Genomic DNA, 22739 nt, shown 5'->3' on the forward strand with positions numbered 1-22739 from the left:
ATTTGTGTATTTTGTCTTAGTGTTATTGATATTTACATGCTTATATTTTCACAATTGTAAAACCTTACTGTGGATGTAAGAGCCAAATTATGCAGATATTTTGCATCCACTTTGTGTAATATTTTATTTGATTGTATTTGATGGTTTGGGCCCCAGGAAGACTAGCAACCACTGTTGTGGACGCTAATGGGATTCCTTATAAATAAACAAATAAACAAACATGCACGCGCACACGGTCATATACAGTGAACACAGCCCACCAATAGACATGTGAGCACATCAGGGATCAGCGAGTTTCTGCTTGTTTTCATGTTTTTCCAGACTGAACAAAATAAAGTATGAGGACAGGCTTAAAGTAGGTTTAAGAAAAATAAAAGTACCATTTAGTTTTATTGATTTCTTCAGAGCAAATAAATAAGAAAACAGTAGATAAATTGATTTGATTGATTCATAAATCAAATATTGTCATAGTCTAAATATTCACATGTAATTTACAGTCAAATAATAATAATAATAATAAAAGTACCTTTTAGCTATAGTTTATTTTATATAAGTAGTAGTCTCAGCTTTTTAGCCACAACTTGGTTTGACCCAAAACAAAAACAAGAAGCATGTTTTCATCAGAAGAGCAGAATGGCAGCCTCAGATTTCCACACAATCACTAGTAAGTTTCATTTAGAATATTTTTTTCATTACATAACACTGAAGTACGGAAATACAGATACTGTAGTCATCAACCAGATTAAGTTTTCAGTATTAGTATTACCATTATTATCATCTTAAAACCAGGAGAATAGAAACAGTGGCTTAGATTTCATTATATTTATATATCCATTTGTATCTCATCATATATATATGTATGTATATATATATATATATAGTTTTGTAAAGTTGAAGATTGTTTCATTGTCCACAGTCCACATTGAAGAAAAGCAGGGAAGGATCCGTGCTAGGAGGCAAATGAGTACAGCAGCAGATAAAGTACAGACAAGAGGAAGGGAGGATGGAGGGGATAACAGAGGTGTACAAAAAGGAAGCCAAATCTGCACTTGTGGGTAAACAGCATAGTTAAAGAGAGAAAAAGGATCCTATATGGGGATACGATATCTAAAAAATGGCAGCAGTGATGGGGAGGAAGCAGACTGACTGTGCGGGTGAAAGGACAGGTGCACAGAATGAAGCCTGATTCAGAGTTGTGATTAAAACACTGAAGGAACAAAGTAAAGTATTACTTTCTGTTTGACTATCAGTGTTCGGTTCATTAGATATAGACACCAGAGATTGATGGAGAAGTATTGAGTACCCGACTAGAGAGTGGATACGGTTTATTAAATTGAACTGTTCTGTCATCTCCTCCTGTCTTCTACTGACTTTTGTTCTCCCCAGTTACACTTTGTATACAAGTTTAATGACTACCTACTAATGGACCACGAGTCTTAGTGGGTGGGGTGGCGTGGGGGCACTTGGATGAGTGTAGATTGGTTTTGCCAGCAAAAAACTTCAGTTTACTGTAGGAAAATGTCGTTGCCCAAACACACACAGCAAAGTATTTAACCCATGTTTTCCTAACCTTGACCCTACTGCTACGAGTGCTGAACCATAACCATTACAAAGCTGAATCCTGCTACGTGCTAAATAATGAAGAGGAGAAACAGATGTGTGTTTAAAGAATAAATGGTACATTTATCATGATTATAATAATAAATAAAAGGATAGCCCCTGATTCTGTGATCAGACTTTACTGTTTACACTCTAAAAATTATAATTTGGCATCAAGGGAAGAGGCTGATCCAAAATCAGTGGCGTTTATGTCGAGCATGAGAAAAACACAAACACACATATGGGCACAGTAAACTGGGGTTAGCAAGGAATAGTTGCTCAAGTAATACTGGTCAAAGCTTATGCTGATGGCAATCGATGAAGAAATGATGGGATTGGTGACTGTGGGGACGGGAAGGAGGGTTACACCTGGGCTTCAGAACACTCTGGACCATATCAGTGATCGATTGCGTCTGTCAGCAGAGAATAGAAAAGGTTTTGGCTGTCCAAAGCTGCAGTCAAGCCACAGAGGAAACAGAGGGAGGAGAAGGATGCATGAAAGGATGGATGAAAAGAGGAAGCAAAGTGAAGAAGCTGACCGTGCACTCTCACGTGCCGGCTCTGTAACTCTCTCACATCACATCACGCTCATATCTGTCTAACATCTCATCCTTCCCCTGCAGCGTCCCAGACACAAGTCTGTTGTCTCGTTTCCCTCCCATCTTAACCATGTCCATCTTCCTTTTGCTTTCCAGCTTGCACCAGCTCGCCCTCCTTTGTTTCCATCCTTGCACCTCCTCCTCCTCTTCCTCTCTACATGGGGAACACCAGGAAGCCTGAGAAGGTGGAGTATTTCCATCCTCCCATTAGGTTTCCTCTCTCCAATTTGAGGTAGGCCCGGTCTCCCTTCTCCATCTGGATCAGAACACCATTGCTGGCTGCCTCACGCGTCACGTCCTGGTCCCCGGCAAATGCCGAAATCACTGGCCAACCATTGTGCATCAGGCTCACCTGGATGAAAAGGACAGACGGCGTATAAAATGAAAAGCGGGGAAAAGAGACAAACAGTCCTCAAGTTGCTCACAGAAGCAGGAACATATGGCATGGCAGATTTCCAAAACACTCAGTACAATAATGATGCTTCCATGTGGATCAACAGCATCGTATTTCTGGACTTTTTAGTTGCCATATTTTAAAGACGAAATGCATGCAATGATTTCATTTGAAGCTTTGTGCTCTGCACATTATCCACTTAGAAAGACTTAACAGAGATATGCGCACAAACACTCACACAGTGTCTGACCCAACAAATGTTTCAGTGGGGAATAACATCTTCTTCTTCTTACAGAGAGACGAAGCTGTGAGCGATGTGTCCCCTCCCTCACCAGGCCGGGCAGTGTTCGAACCTGACAACGGCTTTCATCGCTTCGCTTCTGAGCTACAGCAGAAAAACAAGCGCTCCCTAGATATATTTTTCCCCCTTACGCTTCACTTAAACAAAATCATTGATTCATTCTACCTCTGGTACCTGCAAACGTCTGTTTATGCAGGATCACGCTTTATAAACCCTGTGAGATTACAGACCGTCCTGTGAGAAGTCTCACTGCAACCTGATAAGAGAAGCAACACAATGTTTCTGTTGTACTGCCTTTCTTCAGGTTCTTGTACGAGTCTTGTTTTTTACAACACTGAGGGTGGCTGATGTGAGTTTGTTGTGTCATGCTCCTATTTTAAAATACAATCATAAGATGTTTAAATGTGCCTAAAACTAATTATTTTCTGCAGGAATCACTGACGTGAAAAATAGATTTTAAAAAGTATTTATTAATGAGAATAATGACTGCTGCTGATAGCTCGGTCTCTAGCTTACACCAGGCAGTATACATGCGAGACGCTTTCACCAGGCTGTGTGCAGTGAAGCTCCTCACCGGGTGAAACTGTCAGCCTTGGGTTTTTTTGGTCACACCAACACAACTTGATTTTCCCCTCTCTCCCAAAATGAAATTCAACTTAAAAGTTTGCTTTTTTGACCTTTTCTGATCTGATGGAGACCCAGAGTACACTGCAGAGGCAGACGTGCAGGCTAGTTAATAATCTAGGAATCTATTGGAGGCTGGAAATGTCAAAGAATGACCTTGAAAGGGCAATCAGCCATCGATATCTCATTTTTCTCCAAGTAAAAACTTAATGGTCATACCTAATACACGAATCAGTAAATGTAACAGAATATATTGTATTTGAAACTGGTGGACAACTTCTTGGATGGGTAGATGGATTAAAAGATGGATTGGGCGCTCTTAATACTCTTCTGCCACACGTTCCTTTAAAACTCCCAACATATATTGTCATTTGCCTCCTGGTGCACAGAAACAACATGCTGGCTGTTTGTTTCTGTCCAGGTCACTCTGGTGTAGTGTTTTCATTTTCAACAAGCTGACTGCAGTTACGTTAACTGTGCACATGATCTTTACAGTATGGACATCAGGGAGAAAAACTGTTTTCAGATACAGATTTACACCTGAGCGCTAAACATGTCAAAATATTTCTGTTTGCTCTCGAGGTAAAAAACTGTAAAACTGTCACTAACTGATGGAACACAGTCATAAACATCCCATAATTATACACTTATCCAAGTCATTCTGCCTGATGGTCAGGAGAGTGTGTGTGTGTGTGTGTGTGTGTGTGTGTGTGTGTGTGGGCAGGAGATGGAGAGCCTGTCAGAGTCAAGGGCTCTCTTGGCCCAGCACTCCTCTTAATAGCAAACTGAACATGGCGACTCAGACTGTATCTGCATGTGTGGGTGCGCGTGTGCAGCTTTGAACAGTCAGCTTGTGAATCTGATGGAAAACACTCAGACTATACTGAAATAATTTTTTTAATTGTTACAAAGGAAACGCGGCACAGGTCACGGACAAATTTACATTTCACTATCGGCTGAAAACGCAGTCGCTGAGTTTAACACAGGAAGCCGTTTGGTTCTGTTTATGTGAGACTGCAGCACTCACCAACAGTTTATCTCCTTTCATTCCCCCGTACCATCGGGCCAATAAGCTCAGCCTTTATTACACCAGATAAATGTGAATTATTTGCTTTTACATTTAAAATGAAATATTAGCAGAAAGACAGATTTGTTGCCACGCGTAAAATATCACTCGTAACCACTCGCTAAAATAATCGTAGATCTCAGGCTAATATATGTGAGACATTGGGCAGATTTCAATTTCATAAAATTAAAATTTCATCAGTAAAGCTGAAATTAAATTCACTGCTGACACCAAACGTTTTTTTCCGTCTCTGACTGTGCTGTACATCACAGTAACAGGGTTACTAACAGGGTCATGTGTTGCTTCTCCCAAAGTCAAAAACCAACAGACTAAAAAAGTCCTTTGTCCCACAGGCCATCAGACTGTTTAACTCCTCACTGGAGGGGAGAGGGAGGGGAAACAGGGGGACAAGGGAGGGCGGGAACAACTGAGCTGTAGGTGCTTTTTTACACTGTGCAATATTTTTGTTTTTTTGTTTGTTTTTTGTTTTTTTCTTATATTCCACTGTGCAATAATCACTGTGCAATATACTCACTCAAATGAGCAATCCTATTTATCCATATTGTATATTCTGTATCTATATATGTGTATATGTGTATATATGGTGTATTTATGCTCATATCCTTACTCTCGTTCCCCTTATTGTATCTGTAACATGCAACTTCTTTCAGTGCTTTGCTACTGGAAACTGAATTTCCCGGAGGAACCCACCCGAGGGATTAATAAAGTTTCATCTAATCTAATCTAATCTAATCTAATCTATGTTAGGGTCATGTTAGGATTAGGTTTGGGTTATGTTAGGGTCATGCTAGGGTTATGTGAGGGTCATGTTAGGGTCATGTTAGGGTTAGCTAAGTAGCTGAAGAAACATGTTGCTGTCACTTCACCTGGGCTGTCCCCATCACTGTGTGTGTCCCACAGAGCAGAGAGGCTGAAGCTCAATAATAAAGTATATCACAGCATCGTTCTGACTGTCGTTATCAACCTTTGGAGAAAAAAATCAGGGTTTACGTGTAATCAATTATATTCACATATGGACGCAGTTTGGAGACATCCAGTTTGTTGCAGCTGTGAAATCTTTGCACTGTTGAAGCTGTGTGTCTGCTGTCCACTGATGAAGCTGTGATCACTGTTTGCACTATTAAGGAATACTTAAAGAAGTGCTAACAATGTGTCCCAAGTTAGTCACAGACTTATTCTGATGAGGATTGGGCTGATAAGGTTACACTGACGGCATCACTACAGCAGCTGCTTTACTAAAAGAATCAAACACACTGAACAGCTCCAGATAGAAGGAATCCTGGATTTTTGAGTGTTTTATAGCAACATTTACCTTTTTAACATAGAATATATAAGAAAAGTGACCAACATTTACTGAAAATGCTACATTTGCCCTTTCATCTACACGGTTGGTAACAGAATCTAAACACAACACAATATCAAATATGATTGTCATCATTATTATATTAGAGGACAGCGGTTATGTTTGGGTTAGGTTTGCGTCATGTTAGAGTTAGGGTTTGGGTCATGTTTGGGGTAGGTCAGGGTTAGGTTAGGGTTAAGGGGGAGACTAACCAGAGGAAAGCGATGGAGGTGTGTCGGTATGAGAGGAGAGTGTGTTCTATGTGGCCGTCTAACCTCAACTTTGAACATCCAGTAAAGTTTCAAACAGCAGTCAGAATATTAAATCACTTCAGCATCTTTGCATTAATTGAGCTAAAAAGATATCTGGAAGTTATAAACAGACATGGTAGTTTAAGTGCACTCAGCAATTTTTAATTGTTATTAACACACCTAAAGTATTAAACTAAATTGAAGGTTATAGGAAACTATACTTGATGAGTGATGGTCTTAATCAAGCTAAACCTTCTCATCAGATTAAAAGCACCGACTTCTTTCCAGTGATGAAGGACTGAATGGTGGGGTAGACAGCAAAGACATTTTAGTGAGCAAAATATTAAATATAAAGTCTGTAAAACAAAACTTTTTCTCAGAGGTGATCAGGTGTAAAATCCTCCCTTAGTTATGCTGCAATAGACGTAGGCTGCCGGGGATTCCCATGATGCATTGAGTTTTTCCCTTCCAGTCACCTTTCTCACTCACTATGTGTTAGTAGACCTCTCTGCATCGAATCATATCTGTTATTAATCTCTGTCTCTCTTCCACAGCATGTCTTTATCCTGTCTTTCTTCTCTCACCCCAACCGGTCGCAGCAGATGGCCCCGCCCCTCCCTGAGCCTGGTTCTACCAGAGGTTTCTTCCTGTTAAAAGGGAGTTTTTCCTTCCCACTGTCGCCACAGTGCTTGCTCATAGGGGGTCATATGATTGTTGGGTTTTTCTCTGTATTTATTATTGTGCGATCTACTGTACAATATAAAGCGCCTTGAGGCGACTTTTGTTGTGATTTGGCGCTATATAAATAAAATTGAATTGAATTGAATTGAATTAAAACAGCAGCAGGTCAAACTTTGACAAATGTATCCCTAACCGTGGTTGATGGCCTTCTGAGATTCATTCACAGAATAGAAACTCTAACTGTATCTCATGGATGGCATCCATTCATCTGAGACGCTGCCTCAATGTAGTGCTTACATTTAAAGAACATCATGTACACAACAAAAATATCTCTATGAACAGCTAATACCCGGACTGATGAGGCAATTTTAATCTATACACCGGGGATGCACAATCTAGACATTTTTGCTGATAACCAGTGATTTCCTTTGACAATTCATCTGATGACACTGTCACAGACACCTGCAGTACTACTGTATGTGTCTAACTGGAGGTGAAGTTTCACATTTCTATTGCAACTCCAAACCGTGAAAAAGAAAAATGCTGCATTAGTGCGTGCATTGATTGATTGTAATCATTACTCTGTTTCCAAGAGTCTTCAATCCCTGAAGAAAGATGAGCCTGGATTGCTTCAACACAAATATGCTAATATCAACACTGGATCCCATCCTGCTATGCAAGCTTCATCAATATCTGCATCAACTGATCCTTGAGTGATAATGTCCAAAGGAAACAAGTACAGAAGCAGAGAAATCTAATGCACCTCTAAGTCGGACACATTACTCTTCGTTGATGCTTGATGAATGTATGAACTTGTATTTTATGTACCAACTCTTTCTTGTTTCAAATAAAAAACATCAAGTACTTCCTCCACCTCGTCGAATATCAAGCTGGGCCCAGTATACTTAGAATACAGATGAGGATCACAAAGCTAAAGAGGACATTTTATGTGGAGAGATGCATCCGGAGACTCCGGGTTAGCCTTATTAACCTTCATATCGTAATATAAAATAATCATTAGAAGGGGAGAGACAGGAGAAGCAGAAGAAAACCAGGCAAATATATCAGGATGGGAACACATACAGATGAAAAACAGATGAAGAGTAGGCCATTAAACACAGGAACAGACAGAAAGACAGCAGAGACGGAGGGGGGACATGGTTCATGCCCAGTGTGCGTGTAATGAAAAGAAAGAAAAAGCCAGCATCACTACATCACTCCGTTACCCTCAGATAAACACAAGAGCACACACAACTACCCAGCCATTCAACCAAGTCACTCCTGGGGACACCTACAAACCAAGCCTCCATCCCTCCAGTCCCACACGGTTCCCCACATATACATGAAACACACACGTGCTCTCTCTTACTGTCAAAATGTGTTCCCCTGCTGTCCCTGCAGACCTGCAAAATTCAAACATGGGCAGGCTTTTCTATCAGTTAGAATCGGGGGGGGGCTGCACGTACTCTGATAAAACACAATGATAGGACAATGAGGGGACAGTGCCAAGTGGGGCTCCAACATGTGAGAGACAAGAGCAGCTAACAAATCATTTGATAGCTTGATGATAATTTTAATTCAGACTGTAACACATGAGGTCTATGAACAAAAGACATATGAATAAAGTCATGTTTTCAGATTTGGATGTGTTTCTGTGTTTCTGACAGGGTCAGTGATGTATGGCTCTAATAAAGCTGTGACAGTGGCTTTGGAAAGATGAGATTGTGGTCAGCACACACACACACACACACACACACACACACACACACACACACACACACACACACACACACACACACACACACACACACACACACACCTGTACAAATAAAAAAACACATTGGCTGTGCTTGTGTGTGGCCATCTACCCACCCCACCCACACACACACTTTCAGCTACACCTACACCCATTCAATTAGCAACCATAAATATAAAAGCATGATAATAGGGCTTCGCGTCATGTCAGGCCGCGATCGATCTGCATTCATTAATGCATAAGCACCAATTAACTGGCTGAGTAATGGAAAGGAGAGACAGAATAACGAAGGAGAGTGAGGAGAACGAGGAAGCGCAGAGAAAGGAAAGAGAGACGGCTGCACTGGCAGGAGGATGTTGGAGAGGGCCGAGAGAGAGCGAAGACAGAATCTGTCGTTCTCTATGTAAATAGAATTTGTCTGACGTCTCAGTGCTGCACTTAATGTTTAACGACACGATGACATCCTGTTATTGCATCATCAATTCCTGTCCGGTTGTCTGTCTTGACATGACAATGATACTCTTCTGGTTGTCCCCCACCCTCTTTCTCTCTTTCTCTGCACACTTTTCATCTTTCTTGTTTTCAACACGCTTCCTTTTCTCTCATCGGTACATCTTTTTCTTTCCCTTCTTTTTCCCCACTGGATCTTTCACATTTTCATTTTCATCCACACATTACAGAGACAGAGACAGAGTGATGATACATAAGCTACATAATGGTGCATCTGTCTGAGGACTGTGACACCCCCGTCTTTAAAACAGCAAGTCTCCAAAGTTTTCTAAAGTTACTACAGGGTCATTGTGAAGATGGCTAAAGATAACAAAAACAAAAGAAGCCACAATATTCTGTATGCACTCTAAGTCGAAGTGCATGCAAGTGCCTCTGAAATCATTTAGTGATAATATTGTTTGAGAAACGTTGAAAATATTAATTGGCCCACTCCTATTAGTTAGCATCCACCCATTCATTTCCCTACACAGCAGCACAAGCAGAGAAGCTTAGACCTCCCCATCCACCTCCTCCAAGCCGAGCGATGTCATCTCTGTCAAACTAGAGGAATATATAGAAAACAGGAGAAAGGCACAGAGCAAAAGAATTTGGTCTGAGTGCAGAAGAGGATCTACGATGAAGATGGGATTCAAACCGATGCCTGCAAAGCACAACGGATTAGTAGTCCATCGCCTTAACCACTCAGCCACCTCATCAGACAGCTTCTGTCCTTCGAGCCTGGTTCTGCTGGAAGTTTTTTCCTGCTAAAAGGGAGTTTTTCTTTGCCACTTACACCAAGTGTTCACTCATAAGGGGTCATCAGACTGTTGGGCCTTTTCTCTATGATTGTAGCATCTTTATCCTTTAATAATGAAAATGAAACACCTTCAGCTGATTGCTGTGATTTGGCTCTGTGTAAATAAAACAGAATTGAAATGAAATCGAATTTAAATCAAATGTAAATGTAAATGGGTAGTCTGCCCCACCCACTGTCAGGATAATGGAATAATCCTGAAAGGCTCTGTTTTCTCTGTGAAAGGAACATCAGTGACGTTTTTAACCAGTGAAGGATGTTAACACGTTAGCACATTAGTCATGACAAATGAACAGCATGAAAACAACAGCAGTTCCTGGTATAACACAACATTAACAGAAGGACTAGTGATAACAGCCACAATAGGAATATTCATAGATAATTACAGCAGTACCACTTCTTAATGGATGAACAGTAAATCTGAGGTTTCTGGCTAAACTCAGTAAATTGATCATTTCCACTATCATGCTTTGCATTTTGGGGGAGAAAGCGTTCACTGTTTCACAAGCTGAATCATTATGTGAATGTGGAGCATGTTTGCTGTTATTTAGGTCATCTCTGTGTGTTTATTTTGTGCTATGGACCATCTTCTCTATTTTCAGATTTTCTGCTTTTGTTGATGCACCTTTTCATTAGATTTTGAGGAAACAGTAGCTGCTTTCTCGAATACAATATGGAAAAAGAATCTCAAGGTGGCTGATGGCTGTGTTTTGTAATCATTTAAAAAAGGCATTTTTTACCATTCCAGATGAAATATGTACATAAAAGGAACTCAGAGACAAAGCTGTGTGTGCAGAACGACCGTATGCTGCTAATTTGAAGTTACGATTGCAAACCAAGCTACAACTGTACACCCAGTATAACCAGAGCATTATTGTTCCCAACGCGTGACATACGATTTGTCACAGTCGTCGGTATGTTATGAGAATGTGTTGGTATAACAGTCATATATTAGAAAAAGCACAGAAAAAGTTATTGTGTAGTTATTGTTCACTCGGATAACAAATAATACACAAATTATTCTGAAGCACTCTAACACAAAAAACCAGAATTGGCCTCTCCAGTCTTCAGATGTATTAACTCAGTGATCACTGCTGCTTCTTCTCCTTTGCCAGCTGTCTGACTGTCACTGTCCTTAATTTCTGCTTCAGTACATCTGATTGTTTTCGTTTGATAGCAGGAAGCCTCATTAGGAATGAATTTCCAGATGCCTGAAAACAGGCACAGAAGAAATGATTCACTGACCAAAGCAGGTACAGAACGTTTGAAAGAAAGCACACAAACTCTGTGGTCACAAAGTTTAACTAAAGAACTATTTGACCCTATTTCAGCATTACTTAATTACGTTTACATCTTAACATGAAGTCTTTTTGATCCTATTTTCTGTATTAAAGGGTCAAAATAAGGAAACTAGCAGCTGTTATACCAAATTTTGTCACAGCTGACTAACAATGTTTTTCACCTCAGTCTCATGCTAAGCAGGTATGAGGGTGTTCGGTAACGCGTCTCTGGGGTCATCTCCTGGCAGTTCAAACTTTTAATACCCAGAGAAAACCAAAATGTGTAATCTGTTGTTGTCTTCTACCACACTAACTTTATTTGTCCTGTCACACTGAACAGTGGGACCGTTTGGCCTGGCGCATGTGTTTCATTGAGCTTGAAGTAAAAAGCTCCAGAAACGTGTTGCCGTCACTTCACCTGGGCTGTCCCCATCACTGTGTGTGTCCCACAGAGCAGAGAGGCTGAAGCTCAATAATAAAGTATATCACAGCATCGTTCTGACTGTCGTTATCAACCTTTGGAGAAAAAAATCAGGGTTTACGTGTAATCAATTATATTCACATATGGACGCAGTTTGGAGACATCCAGTTTGTTGCAGCTGTGAAATCTTTGCACTGTTGAAGCTGTGTGTCTGCTGTCCACTGATGAAGCTGTGTGTCTGCTGTCCACTGATGAAGCTGTGATCACTGTTTGCACTATTAAGGAATACTTAAAGAAGTGCTAACAATGTGTCCCAAGTTAGTCACAGACTTATTCTGATGAGGATTGGGCTGATAAGGTTGCACTGATGGCATCACTACAGCAGCTGCTTTACTAAAAGAATCAAACACACTGAACAGCTCCAGATAGAAGGAATCCTGGATTTTTGAGTGTTTTATAGCAACATTTACCTTTTTAACATAGAGTATATAAGAAAAGTGACCAACATTTACTGAAAATGCTACATTTGCCCTTTCATCTACACGGTTGGTAACAGAATCTAAACACAACACAATATCAAATATGATTGTCATCATTATTATATTAGAGGACAGCGATGTTAGAACTGATAGCAGCATATTTTTCCTGGGCTCTGTTCTGGCACTCGTTCCAATTTAATGCAAGTCTCATTCGAGTCAGATGTTTTGGGATATTTGTTGCTGTTTTCTGACATGGTATATTGTAAACAATCAATGAATGATGTCTGAATGCTTCACTTTGAAGAATATGGATTGGCACGTGCTGCCTAAGTGTCATCCACTGGCACAAATGACTGTTTTCTGTTCAAAGCACTCTGATAAGTTGATTTGGTGCTTTTGTGAACAGTTTCTGTGAAAATGATCAAAAATGAAACAGCATTTATTCAAAGATATGGAGGCAACCGGAGCAAAGGTCACAGCTGAACTGTGCACACACACACACAGACCCACACAGGCACAAAAACAGATCTTAACAAATGTCAGCAGATCACACCCGTCTTCATCAATACTGCCTCAGGGAACAACATCATTAACTTGAGGAAACCGCTGGGCAGAGCCTTCAACTGTCTCTTTTTGTTGTTGTTTTTTTCCACTGGTGAAAGTCAGAAAAACATGCAACTCTGGATCTGTTGCCTAATGTCAGACCACATGAAAGATAATTAAGACAGATAATCTGAAAACCCCAACAAGACCAGATGGTCCTACGAGTCTCAAATATTTACATTACACACACCATAAGCCAGAGGAAATTGAATATACCCACAATTCAGCTACTTAAATTATTTATACCACACAAGAAAAAACAGAGTACAAAAAAGACAAACGTCAAAATCAAATAGAAACTCGATATAAAATTATATTGAGCAAAGCACTGAACCTCAGACTAAGTGCCCATCATATCATTATACTACAGACAGTGTGTACTGTCTGTGGTATTAACGCTGTTTCATCTTGCAGACATGCAGACACACACCTTGCGTCTGCTAAATGCAAGAGTTGTTTTTACTGTGGTAATTAACAGGAAGTGGTTTTGTGGTGCAAGTCCAGCCACGAATGGCTAAAAGTATTTTCCTATAATCCTGAGTGCTAAATTTAAACATTGCTCTGTGTTTAAAGAGATGCCAGAGAAATATGTAAATATCCTTTCTTTTCACATTTTGTCCTAATGACTCATTTGTGTTACATCAACCTTGTTCGATTTAAAGAAAATTAATATCCAAAGAACGCCCGACTCCTCCTCTCTTTCACACATGAGCATAAATTCAGTGCAACCTTTGGGAGACTGAGCACAGGTTCATTAGATAAATACAACACCAAGCATCTGACTGGCAGACTGTGTGTCAGTGTATAAATCTGTGTGTATCACTTCAATACAATCAAGTTTTAACTGCCACCCTTTTGGTGAGAAAAAGCAAATTCCTCCACAATGTAAGTCATTTAATCGAAAGGATAAAACTGTGCTGTCCTCTGAAGCAGTGAAAACAAGGGGGTGTGTGTGTGTTAACTATAAATGAAAAGGAAAAGCTTAGAAACATCTTCTTTGTTATTAGATGCGCAGAATACAGAACATTTTGTATAAATGTATTCTACATAAATTATAATATTGGTGTAGCTATTAATTACCTCTCATATTTTAACGATGTTCTGTATATTTGCCTGTTTAACACTCTGAATTAATGTACTCCTGATTTGCTAAGACATCACTTCACTCTGGAGGAACACAGTGTTTTCTAATCAAATGCTTCATCTTCTGACAATCGATACCGCCCAACCAAACTCATTAAAATGTCAGAGTGTGCAAAAAATGAATACATGGACAACACTGAAAGGTGACTTTCTGTTTGACCTCCTGGCATATTTTTCACAACACAACCAAAAGGCATAGCTCTGCATTCTTAGATTCTTATTAGTGTCGGCTGACTATTGATGAGTATCAGTTAATTGGGAAATTTGCATGATCTGTAAATTATAATTAGCATAAAGTAAGTCCAAGAATAAAAATGGGTGAAACTTTTGTGCCACAGTAATGCAGATCTAGAGCGGCTTATTAAGGAATGTGTCTCTTGCTTAAAGTATCACCATGGATCCATCCTCACTGTCATTAACACCTGGCACAATTGTTTTTGGCTGGCAAGATTTTTTTCTTCTTGAAACACTTCTATATTTTCTCACCTTTTATGGGGCATTTAAGTGTAACAGAGCCTGATGGAAGCTTAGGAGACAGGAGTGGCTCTGACACAGATCACAGGTACACAGCTGGAACAAAACCAAAGCGCAGACACGTGTGTGCTGTAACCATGTAGCTAACAGGACACTACCAAAAATGTACGTTGTTTACAAATGTTGTGATATTTTCACATGAGGGTGGCATTGGATCAAGATCACCCAGCGCTCGGGGGAAGACGTGTATCAACTTAGTACAATGTGGTGCCTATATAGGGTGACGGTGGTTTTACATTACAGTTGAGCCCTGAATCACAAATCCTAATGGTGGTACCCATTTGGCTTTAAAACGCAGCTGATCGCTGAAATTTGTATGTGTCCTTGTATATGTACCCTTTATATAAAATTTAATACAGTAATTTTTAGATGACCATAACGGTTGGACTGTTGTGAAATAGTAGACCGACTGATTACCTGTAGAGGGTAAACAATGTTCCGGTGTACATACTGCAGACTTGCCTTGATGCCACCCTTATGTGTGTGTAAAACAAGACAACCCCTGAAATATAGTGTCAGTGTAGCTTTCTTTCTGCTTACCCCTGCCATACTTTCAGTCAAGAGAACCTGAGAACACATAAGATGTTAATTTATGTGGCTCTGACTCGCCTCTCATTTCCACTGCATGAAATAAACGCTCTCTGAACCAGGAGCAGAAGCCTATCGTATTTCTATTATTTATTTGTTATATTTCAGGCAGTTCGTTCTATTCGTGGTGCAACAGATCCATATGCAGTACAGTCTGCTCCACATTAATGCTAGGTTATCTGGGTTTCAGTCTATTCTTTTAATTGAAGCTACGTAGCTTAACTTTTTCCCATTTCCAGCAAAAAAATCAAATAAATATTATCATCACGGTACATCGTGCACCATAATTATAATGTCTATTTGTTGACCTTTATCACCATTACCACTAGTGGTAATTTACTGTGCCAATCCTTGTTGTAGTATTTAAAGCAAACAGACCCCTCCTCTCTCTCCTCTGCTCTGCTGCTTCGCCTGAAACATGGCTGAAGTGAGTTACTAATTCAAAAATCTTTGAACCACCATCTTGTGAAGATTCAAACCTCTTTTTTTATGTTGCAACTCCACATTAGATACACTTTGAACAAGTGACAGGTGCTAAATGGCTACAAATATTACGTGTTGGCGCTACACTGGGTGCTGGGGCAGCCTTCAGTTTGAAACAAGCTGTTTTCGCTCATCTTCTTTTAAGGCCAATCGCCCATTTTTCTCCTGACTGGCTCCACCTCACAAACACACAGAATATGTGAACAGCGGATGGGTGGTGCCTCTAGTGGTCAACGCCAGAACTGTGCCTGAGACGACTGAATGAAAAATACTTTGACGTCATCCAAAGTCAAGAAGTGTTAAAGACTTTAAAGTTCAGTTATTAGAAACTTCAGCCATCTTTCATATGGGCGTCTAGCATTTTAACATGAAAGCATCAAAGACCACTTTTTAAACAACGTTTGAACGCTTGTTTGAATTCAGTGCTGAATAGTGTCAGACGAGGCAGCAGGCTCTTTCAGGCCCTAGCTTGAAACTACAACCGTTTGCCATTTTCAGAAATCATTTTTTAATCTTTTTGGCATGATAATTATTTGCCGCATCTTAACACGTACCTCGGTTGAAGTAACACGGCCTCCCATTTTTGTGCTTGTGTCTAATAAATGTGTTATCTGCAGTGGAGAGCCGCACGGAGTCACACTATATTAAATAAACTGTTTGAGGATATTTAAGTACATTTAGAAGGGATGTGGCTTATGCAAATTTTCATCTCAGTGGTGTGTGCACGTATCAATCTTTAAAAGTGTTTTAAAACAGAATTTGCCAACACTTTAATGAAGTGGTGCTTCTATGGGAATACCACAAAAAACGGTGGCCTTATGTAACGCAGTAACATGTATACTGTGAATTTATAGATCATATATAAATATTCTTGGAGTGTATAATTGTCAAAATATACTCTTATTTATTTAAATAGATTTTTAATACTGTACGTTCTAAAAAATAGATTTGACCAAATCTGATTCAAACTATGCTCTTAGATATTGTAATATCTTATCACATGTTACTGTGTAATCAGAATAATTACTTTTTAATGTAACTAATAGCAGCACTGCTCAGAATATGAAGGAGTAGAAATATTTAAAGTTTTGCTTGAAATGCTATTTTTTACTTTTAAGCTTAAACAAATGATAAACTGGCATTCTTTAAAATATAATTCTTATATTAATTCTATAATTCTTTATAATATAATTCAGATAAATGTGATTTCATGTGTCACAGTAAGTGACGACAGTTACCAACGGTGATGGTAAACATGCGTCTCAGTGTCACTGTGGATGTAGCGGACTAACGTTATATAGGCCCCTGTGGTCTTCTTGCTATAGTGTAGTGAACACGGTGACTGGGTTTTCCGTACTGCATGACTTCTGAAATCGTGTTGAGCAGCACATCTGTACATTTGCTCTCTGTATAGCAATATAAACATCTGTATATAATCTGCTCCTATTGCACTTCTGATTAGATGCAAACTGTATTTCGTTAGCCCGTATTTATACATGTGTAATGACAATAAAGGTGTTTTACTTGAATGACTCCACTCACTTTAAGCTGAGAATAAAAAACTTTGCCTTGGGAATACATGTAGGTGTGTTAGGGACATGTGCAACTACTTGGTCGAAGAGCTATGTGTAAAAAGGTAACATTTCTTATTATTGGGCCGTGTGCTATGAGCAGCTTGAAGTCAAGCCTCTGGGTTTTTGCTCTAAATGGGAAAATCAAAGTAACAGAAAGGCCTATAATACACACAGCATGAGGCATTTTAGCTTGTTCTTTGTGTCACTTTCAGAGCTACAGGCCGGCTTTGACTTGAGGCTTTTATGAAAGCTACTTCTGAATGCTCACATGCTTAAAATACTGCTGTAAAATATCCCCTTTTTACGTTGTAAAACCAGATGGCAATATATTCTTCATAATGTTCAGCTGGATCTTTTACTAACAAAACTAGGATTGTTCACAGCTCACTAAAATGAATATCCAGTGCAAATTTCACGGAGATAATTGAAACCAATTTTTAAAACAATGCGAACATCTACTTAGTAATAACAAGCTGTTGATAATAGGCTGTGATCCTGTGTTTTGTTAAAGTTGCTGCGCAGTGGTCAAAGAGCTTATTAACCTCTGTCCACTACCTCCAATAATTTTCAATATAGATTATCACAGTTTTCAAAAATGCACCAAAATAAACATCTAATTAAAAATCAGCCTACTGAATCTGAGAGGACTCAGAGTCTACCAACACCTTGTGTGGATATCTTATTGATATTTGAGTTACAGATGTGAAACATTCAGAGTTCATGACGTGGAATTTATTTCTTTTATTTGTTTTGAGTGCTGTGGCACACGTTGGAAATGCAACTCATTTTCACCAGTGGCAAAATATTTCATACCTATACAGTAAGTGATTTTTATAAACACTGTAAATAAGCCCCCTATTAGCCGACACGGATGGCTAGAGCGATACGAGTTTCCTTTAGATGGGAGAATATGCCGCATTTCATTTTCCACATGTATGTATAATTCGGAGGCATAAAGCAAAGACACCCACATCACCTCTCTGAATCTCCCAGATAAACAGGCAGATCTGTGCACAGGAAAGGACTGATGAGATGGAATAAAATGTTTATCCTTTCCTACATGTATGCAGCATTTGCTAATCAATAGCGACTCGTGATATTTGGCTTTTTACTGTCTCATTTGCTTGTTCTCTTCCCGTTTGGTCCATTATGTCTCCTTTTCTCTTTCATGCATTCCTATCTCTCCTTTCGATTTCTATCATCCCCCATTTTCTCTTTACTTTCATTTTCCTCTCCTTTGTCCTCTCACACCCGTGCGCCCACCCCCTTCTTCTCCATCCCCTTGTCCCTCTTTTTTTTTTTTTAATTTACTCTCAACTGCTCTTCTTTTCCTGCTGTCTTTCGTCTCCTGCATGCACCACAGTAGCTGCCTCTAAGGCAATCAAACAGTGGGAGTTTTCAACACAGCAGATGCGCTGGATGGATGGGAGGAGGATGAGTGGAAGAGGTTGAGGGTGAGCAGCACGCAGGCTGGATGCTTGGAGGAGAGAGGACAACCTACACTGGTCTATTTTATGTCAGAAAGCATGCCAGAACAACGCTTTTTCGAAACATCCACAATCAGTTTTCAACAGTTATTGATTTTAAAACGTTTAAGACTTCAGAGAGTTTATGTTGAACAGAACTTAGCGCAAAGCAGGTGCTTTTAAAACTCAAAGTTTTTACTTTTATATCTCGTAGCTATAAATGATAATGTGACAGTGCCAAGAGTCAAGCGTTTGCCATCCAGCATCTTCTGCATACAGGGACACACAAAATGACTGGGATCATGTGGCAAGCCCGACGCAACTTTCCCTCTCAAATATTGCCCCCAAATATTGTTGTTTCTTCCGCTGCCATGCTAATTAATGCAAGACTCCAATAATAATGTATAAGTAGCAAAACATAATGCCAAAGCCTCAGGGAGCCAACAGCATAATTACACAACGGATTAAATTGCAAGACTTACATTGTAATTAACGCTGTGTGGCTTGTAAAGCGTCATCGCGCGCATGTTAAACGCTAGAAATGGGACTGCTAAAGAGCTTCCTATCACTTGACACATCAAAAGAAATGTGGAGACGACAGCTAAGGCGTTATAAGAGGAGTTATTAGTGGGATAAAAGAAGACGTGACGGACCACACTCCAGGCGGCGCATGCGAGTGAGGGTGTGACAAACAAATAAATAGAAAACATGTTACTTCTTCTTAAAACCTGTTTGTGTGTGCTTGAGCGAGAAAATTAAAATGCCTGTCTGTGTTTGCTGTCTTCAAAATCTCTTCTAAATAATCAAAATCTTCCTGCTGTCTCGTTTTGTCAGGGAAACAGACAGAGGGGGATGTCGCTGTCCGTGGTGCTGAAAGTAAAGACACCGGAGCCACGCGCCTCTCGCACTCACCACAGCAGCCCGGTCCTGCTGCTGGTTACACGGGCTTCGTTTGGCTCCATCCTCTGTGCATGTATTGATTAATTATGATTGGCCCAGCAGGTGGCGGAGGGCTAGCTTTCATCTATTAACGGCGGCCTCTGCTGTTATTGTCTCCGGAGAAAGACATCTCAAACATCTAATGACTGCCGGTGCAGCTCACGTTCCACTTATATGGGGCAAGAACATCCAGCTGTCACGTAGTGTGGTCGAAAAGCAGAAAAGCACAGGTACACACACACATACACACGACAAATACACAAACAGGGGTTACCTGTATAGTTTGGCGATTGTAGACTTTAACTACGTGGAAGTTAAAACTGTAAATTCCTTTCCGTGGTGCAATGAAGTTACTTCTCTCTTCGTCAAAATTCCTCCCAACATTTACAAGAACCTGAAAGACAGACAGACAGAAAGACAGACAGAAAGAAATTCACTGATACAACCGCTTTGTCATGCTGTGCGAAATACAACTGCAACCAACTCAAAATATTTTTATTTCAAAATTGACTTGAGGAGGAAACAAACTAATTTGTGCTCCCCTTTGTGAGAAAATGGATTCTTATACAGCCAAATACTTCATCCAGAATTTCTTCTATTGTTTATTTGGTGTGGAATTGACTAATCCATTCAACCCACGTGTTTCTGGAGCAGACACCCTGTTGAGACTCTTGTGCCCCCTCAGCCCCAGACCACACACTCAGATTCACTCATGTAGACGGAAAACTCTCTGCTTTTTATCTGGGATTTTTCTCCTTGTCAGAACTTCTAAACTTTATGGGGACTGGAAGGGAACTTGATTGAGCTTTCAAATGAATTTTTCAATTATGCACTCCTGCAGCCAAATGTCTGATTTTATGGATGGAGGCGAACTATGACGTGAAATTGAACGGCAGTTTGAAGGAGAATTAACCTTTAACGGCAGCCGGGTAGGATCTCACTCTCGTGACCTTCCCTTACTAAATTATTTGGAGAGATGTCAGTTCCCATATCCCACACCGTCAGCTCAAAAAGTTGAGATATTGAAAAACCTTGCATACCTGGCTACACAGCCACTTTACCAATAAAATTTACTACCTAAAAAACGAATCCACAGTCTGTTATCTCCGACAGCCAACACCACCGGAGACACGATGCATCTGCGCACAGCTCCGCCGCTGTGGTATTATCTATCCCCCAAGTTAACCTGGATACTTGTTTTTCGTCTTTCTAATGGTCTTACGCAACATGTCTGTTGACTAAGTGGAGTTTTTATTGCGCACAGTCTAAATTCGTAGTTTGCAGGAACGCGAAGTGGAATATCTGTGGTGGTCTAAGGTGCAGGGGGAAAATGCCAGTTTTATTCCTGACGCCTTTGTGACATCGACTAAATTATATTTTACCCCCACCCCCGCCATCAGTAGTAAAAACTGTCTTCCCAGCATATTAATACAGTTCACCTAAAACAGCACGCATTCTATAGTCACACAATAAAAACAGATCATCTGAAACTTTTGTGTCTTACAACATTTTTTCTTCAGGTTGTAAGAAGATTTAAAACAAACAAACACTGAGCTGGAATCTTTTTTTTTCTTCTCTCTGTCACATTGGATTATATCTTTTGTGTCCTACCCGATCGAAGTAGATGACCATAGTCCGGTTGCTCATCTCGGAGGGTTCGTGGTTGGTGTTCCGGACTGCGGAGAACGCCACCTTTGCGCTTCCCGAGCGCACCGAGATCCCGAGCGCTGTGCCCGTGGGGTCCGAGGTCGGGTTGGAGTCGCACACCACGAGGCACTTTCCCTCCAGGACGATTGGTTCCGTCTCGTTCTGAGCGCGGACCGGACTCGCCGCAAGCCACACGGCACTTAAAAGGCAAAACGCCAGCATACCGGAACCGAGCGGTGAACTTGTTCAGGTCGTCTTCACACCTCAAACCGGGGTGGGTCTATTCCCCTTTAAAAAAAAAAAAAAAAAAAAAAAAAAAAAAAAAAGTCAGGTAGGAAGAGTTTCCCACTGTTCCCCGATTAACCTTAAAAGGTTCGTTTTACAACTAGGTGCAACTCCGCTTTCTTGGATTTAATTAGCCTACCGTGAACTCCCTGGCGGAGTGTCTCAAACCCAGACGGTTTAGTTTTAGGCGTCTCTGCTCCTTTTTTTTCAACAATTGCTTTTTTAACCCGTATCTCCAGGCGAGTCCCCAGTTTTCACCTGTTCCTTTCCTGTTTTCCCACCTCTCAGCAGCTTATCTGTCACTTGGAAACACAGTAAGGGAGAGTCGTGCGCGCAGCGGAAGGGCCCTGGACGAGTGACGAGGCAGTAGAACTCATAGCGCAGAGGGGGGAGCTCTGTCGCGCGCTTGAATTATTGATATGTGAGATATGAGAGTTTCAAACACAAAAGGCTCAGAAGGGACGCGGCGCGCGAGCGAAAGATGCTCCCGCCCAGGTCCCACTTTTTCTTTTTTTTTTCTTTTTTATTTCCACAGACCCCCCTCACACACACACACCCCTCCCTGCCTCTGTAACGGAGACTCATCATCGGATTAGCGCGTGCGCGTCTTCGATATTTTCCAATCACTGCGTGCCGACCGCCCCCTCCCCGCCCCACTACTTGAGATAGCCTCTCTCTCTCCTTTTCTCTCTTTCTGTCCCTCTCCCTGGCGTGCTCCATCCCAAACTACTGCTTCCATTTCTTTTTTACATCTATCTGTCTATCTGTCTGTCTGTCTGTCTGTCTGTCTGTCTGTCTGTCTATCTAACTACAGACAGATAGATGTGTTGCAATAATGCAGAATGTGCCAAATGAGCACCGCTGGGAAATAAAGACATAAACATCACAAGTCCTTTTTTTAAAGATTATCTTAGTGATTTAGTGTCACTGAGTAAGACGTAGACTTTTACTGCCCTGCGGTGGGGGTAGGTGTATCGATGTCCAAAGCATCAATGCATCCAATACAGCGTTTAAAATATCGATGTCGTGTCAATAGAAAAAACATAACTGGATCCTACACATATAAGATCACAGACTGGTTACATGAACCAGTGTTGCAGTATTTTCTGCGACTACTCTTCATATGAAGTATAATCAGAAGTATCTTATATTCCACTCAGTTCATAAGCCATCACGTCACTTACTTCCCTTAGTGAGAGTAGGCCTACATTAGTTCTTTATGGCAGTGTAAAATATTGATATGCGTATGCCACTGCATATTGTGGCTGTGCTTTAAAAATCACACTGCTGTCAGTTTACAGAGGCTTTCTCCTAACACTCTCATTTCTGCACTCTTGGTATTTGTCATGAACCCTAAGCT

At 40.5% G+C, this 22739-nt stretch overlaps 1 protein-coding gene and 1 non-coding gene across 2 annotated transcripts; both read right to left on the reverse strand.

The window, feature by feature from the left end:
* Positions 1-378: 378 nt before the first annotated feature.
* Positions 379-21932, reverse strand: cbln1 (cerebellin 1 precursor). Its single transcript, XM_031730382.2, has 4 exons — positions 21519-21932; positions 21059-21382; positions 19722-19841; positions 379-2550 (listed from the first exon to the last, which is right to left on the reverse strand). Exons 2-4 carry the CDS (start codon positions 21314-21316, stop codon positions 2353-2355), a joined length of 576 nt encoding a protein of 191 aa, XP_031586242.1. The 5' UTR covers positions 21317-21382; positions 21519-21932; the 3' UTR covers positions 379-2352.
* Positions 9758-9839, reverse strand: trnas-acu. The gene has a single exon. It is a non-coding gene; the product is annotated as a tRNA-Ser (tRNA).
* Positions 21933-22739: the final 807 nt, after the last annotated feature.

The sequence above is a fragment of the Oreochromis aureus genome, linkage group 7 (assembly GCF_013358895.1).
Source record: "Oreochromis aureus strain Israel breed Guangdong linkage group 7, ZZ_aureus, whole genome shotgun sequence".
Lineage (NCBI taxonomy): Eukaryota > Metazoa > Chordata > Actinopteri > Cichliformes > Cichlidae > Oreochromis > Oreochromis aureus.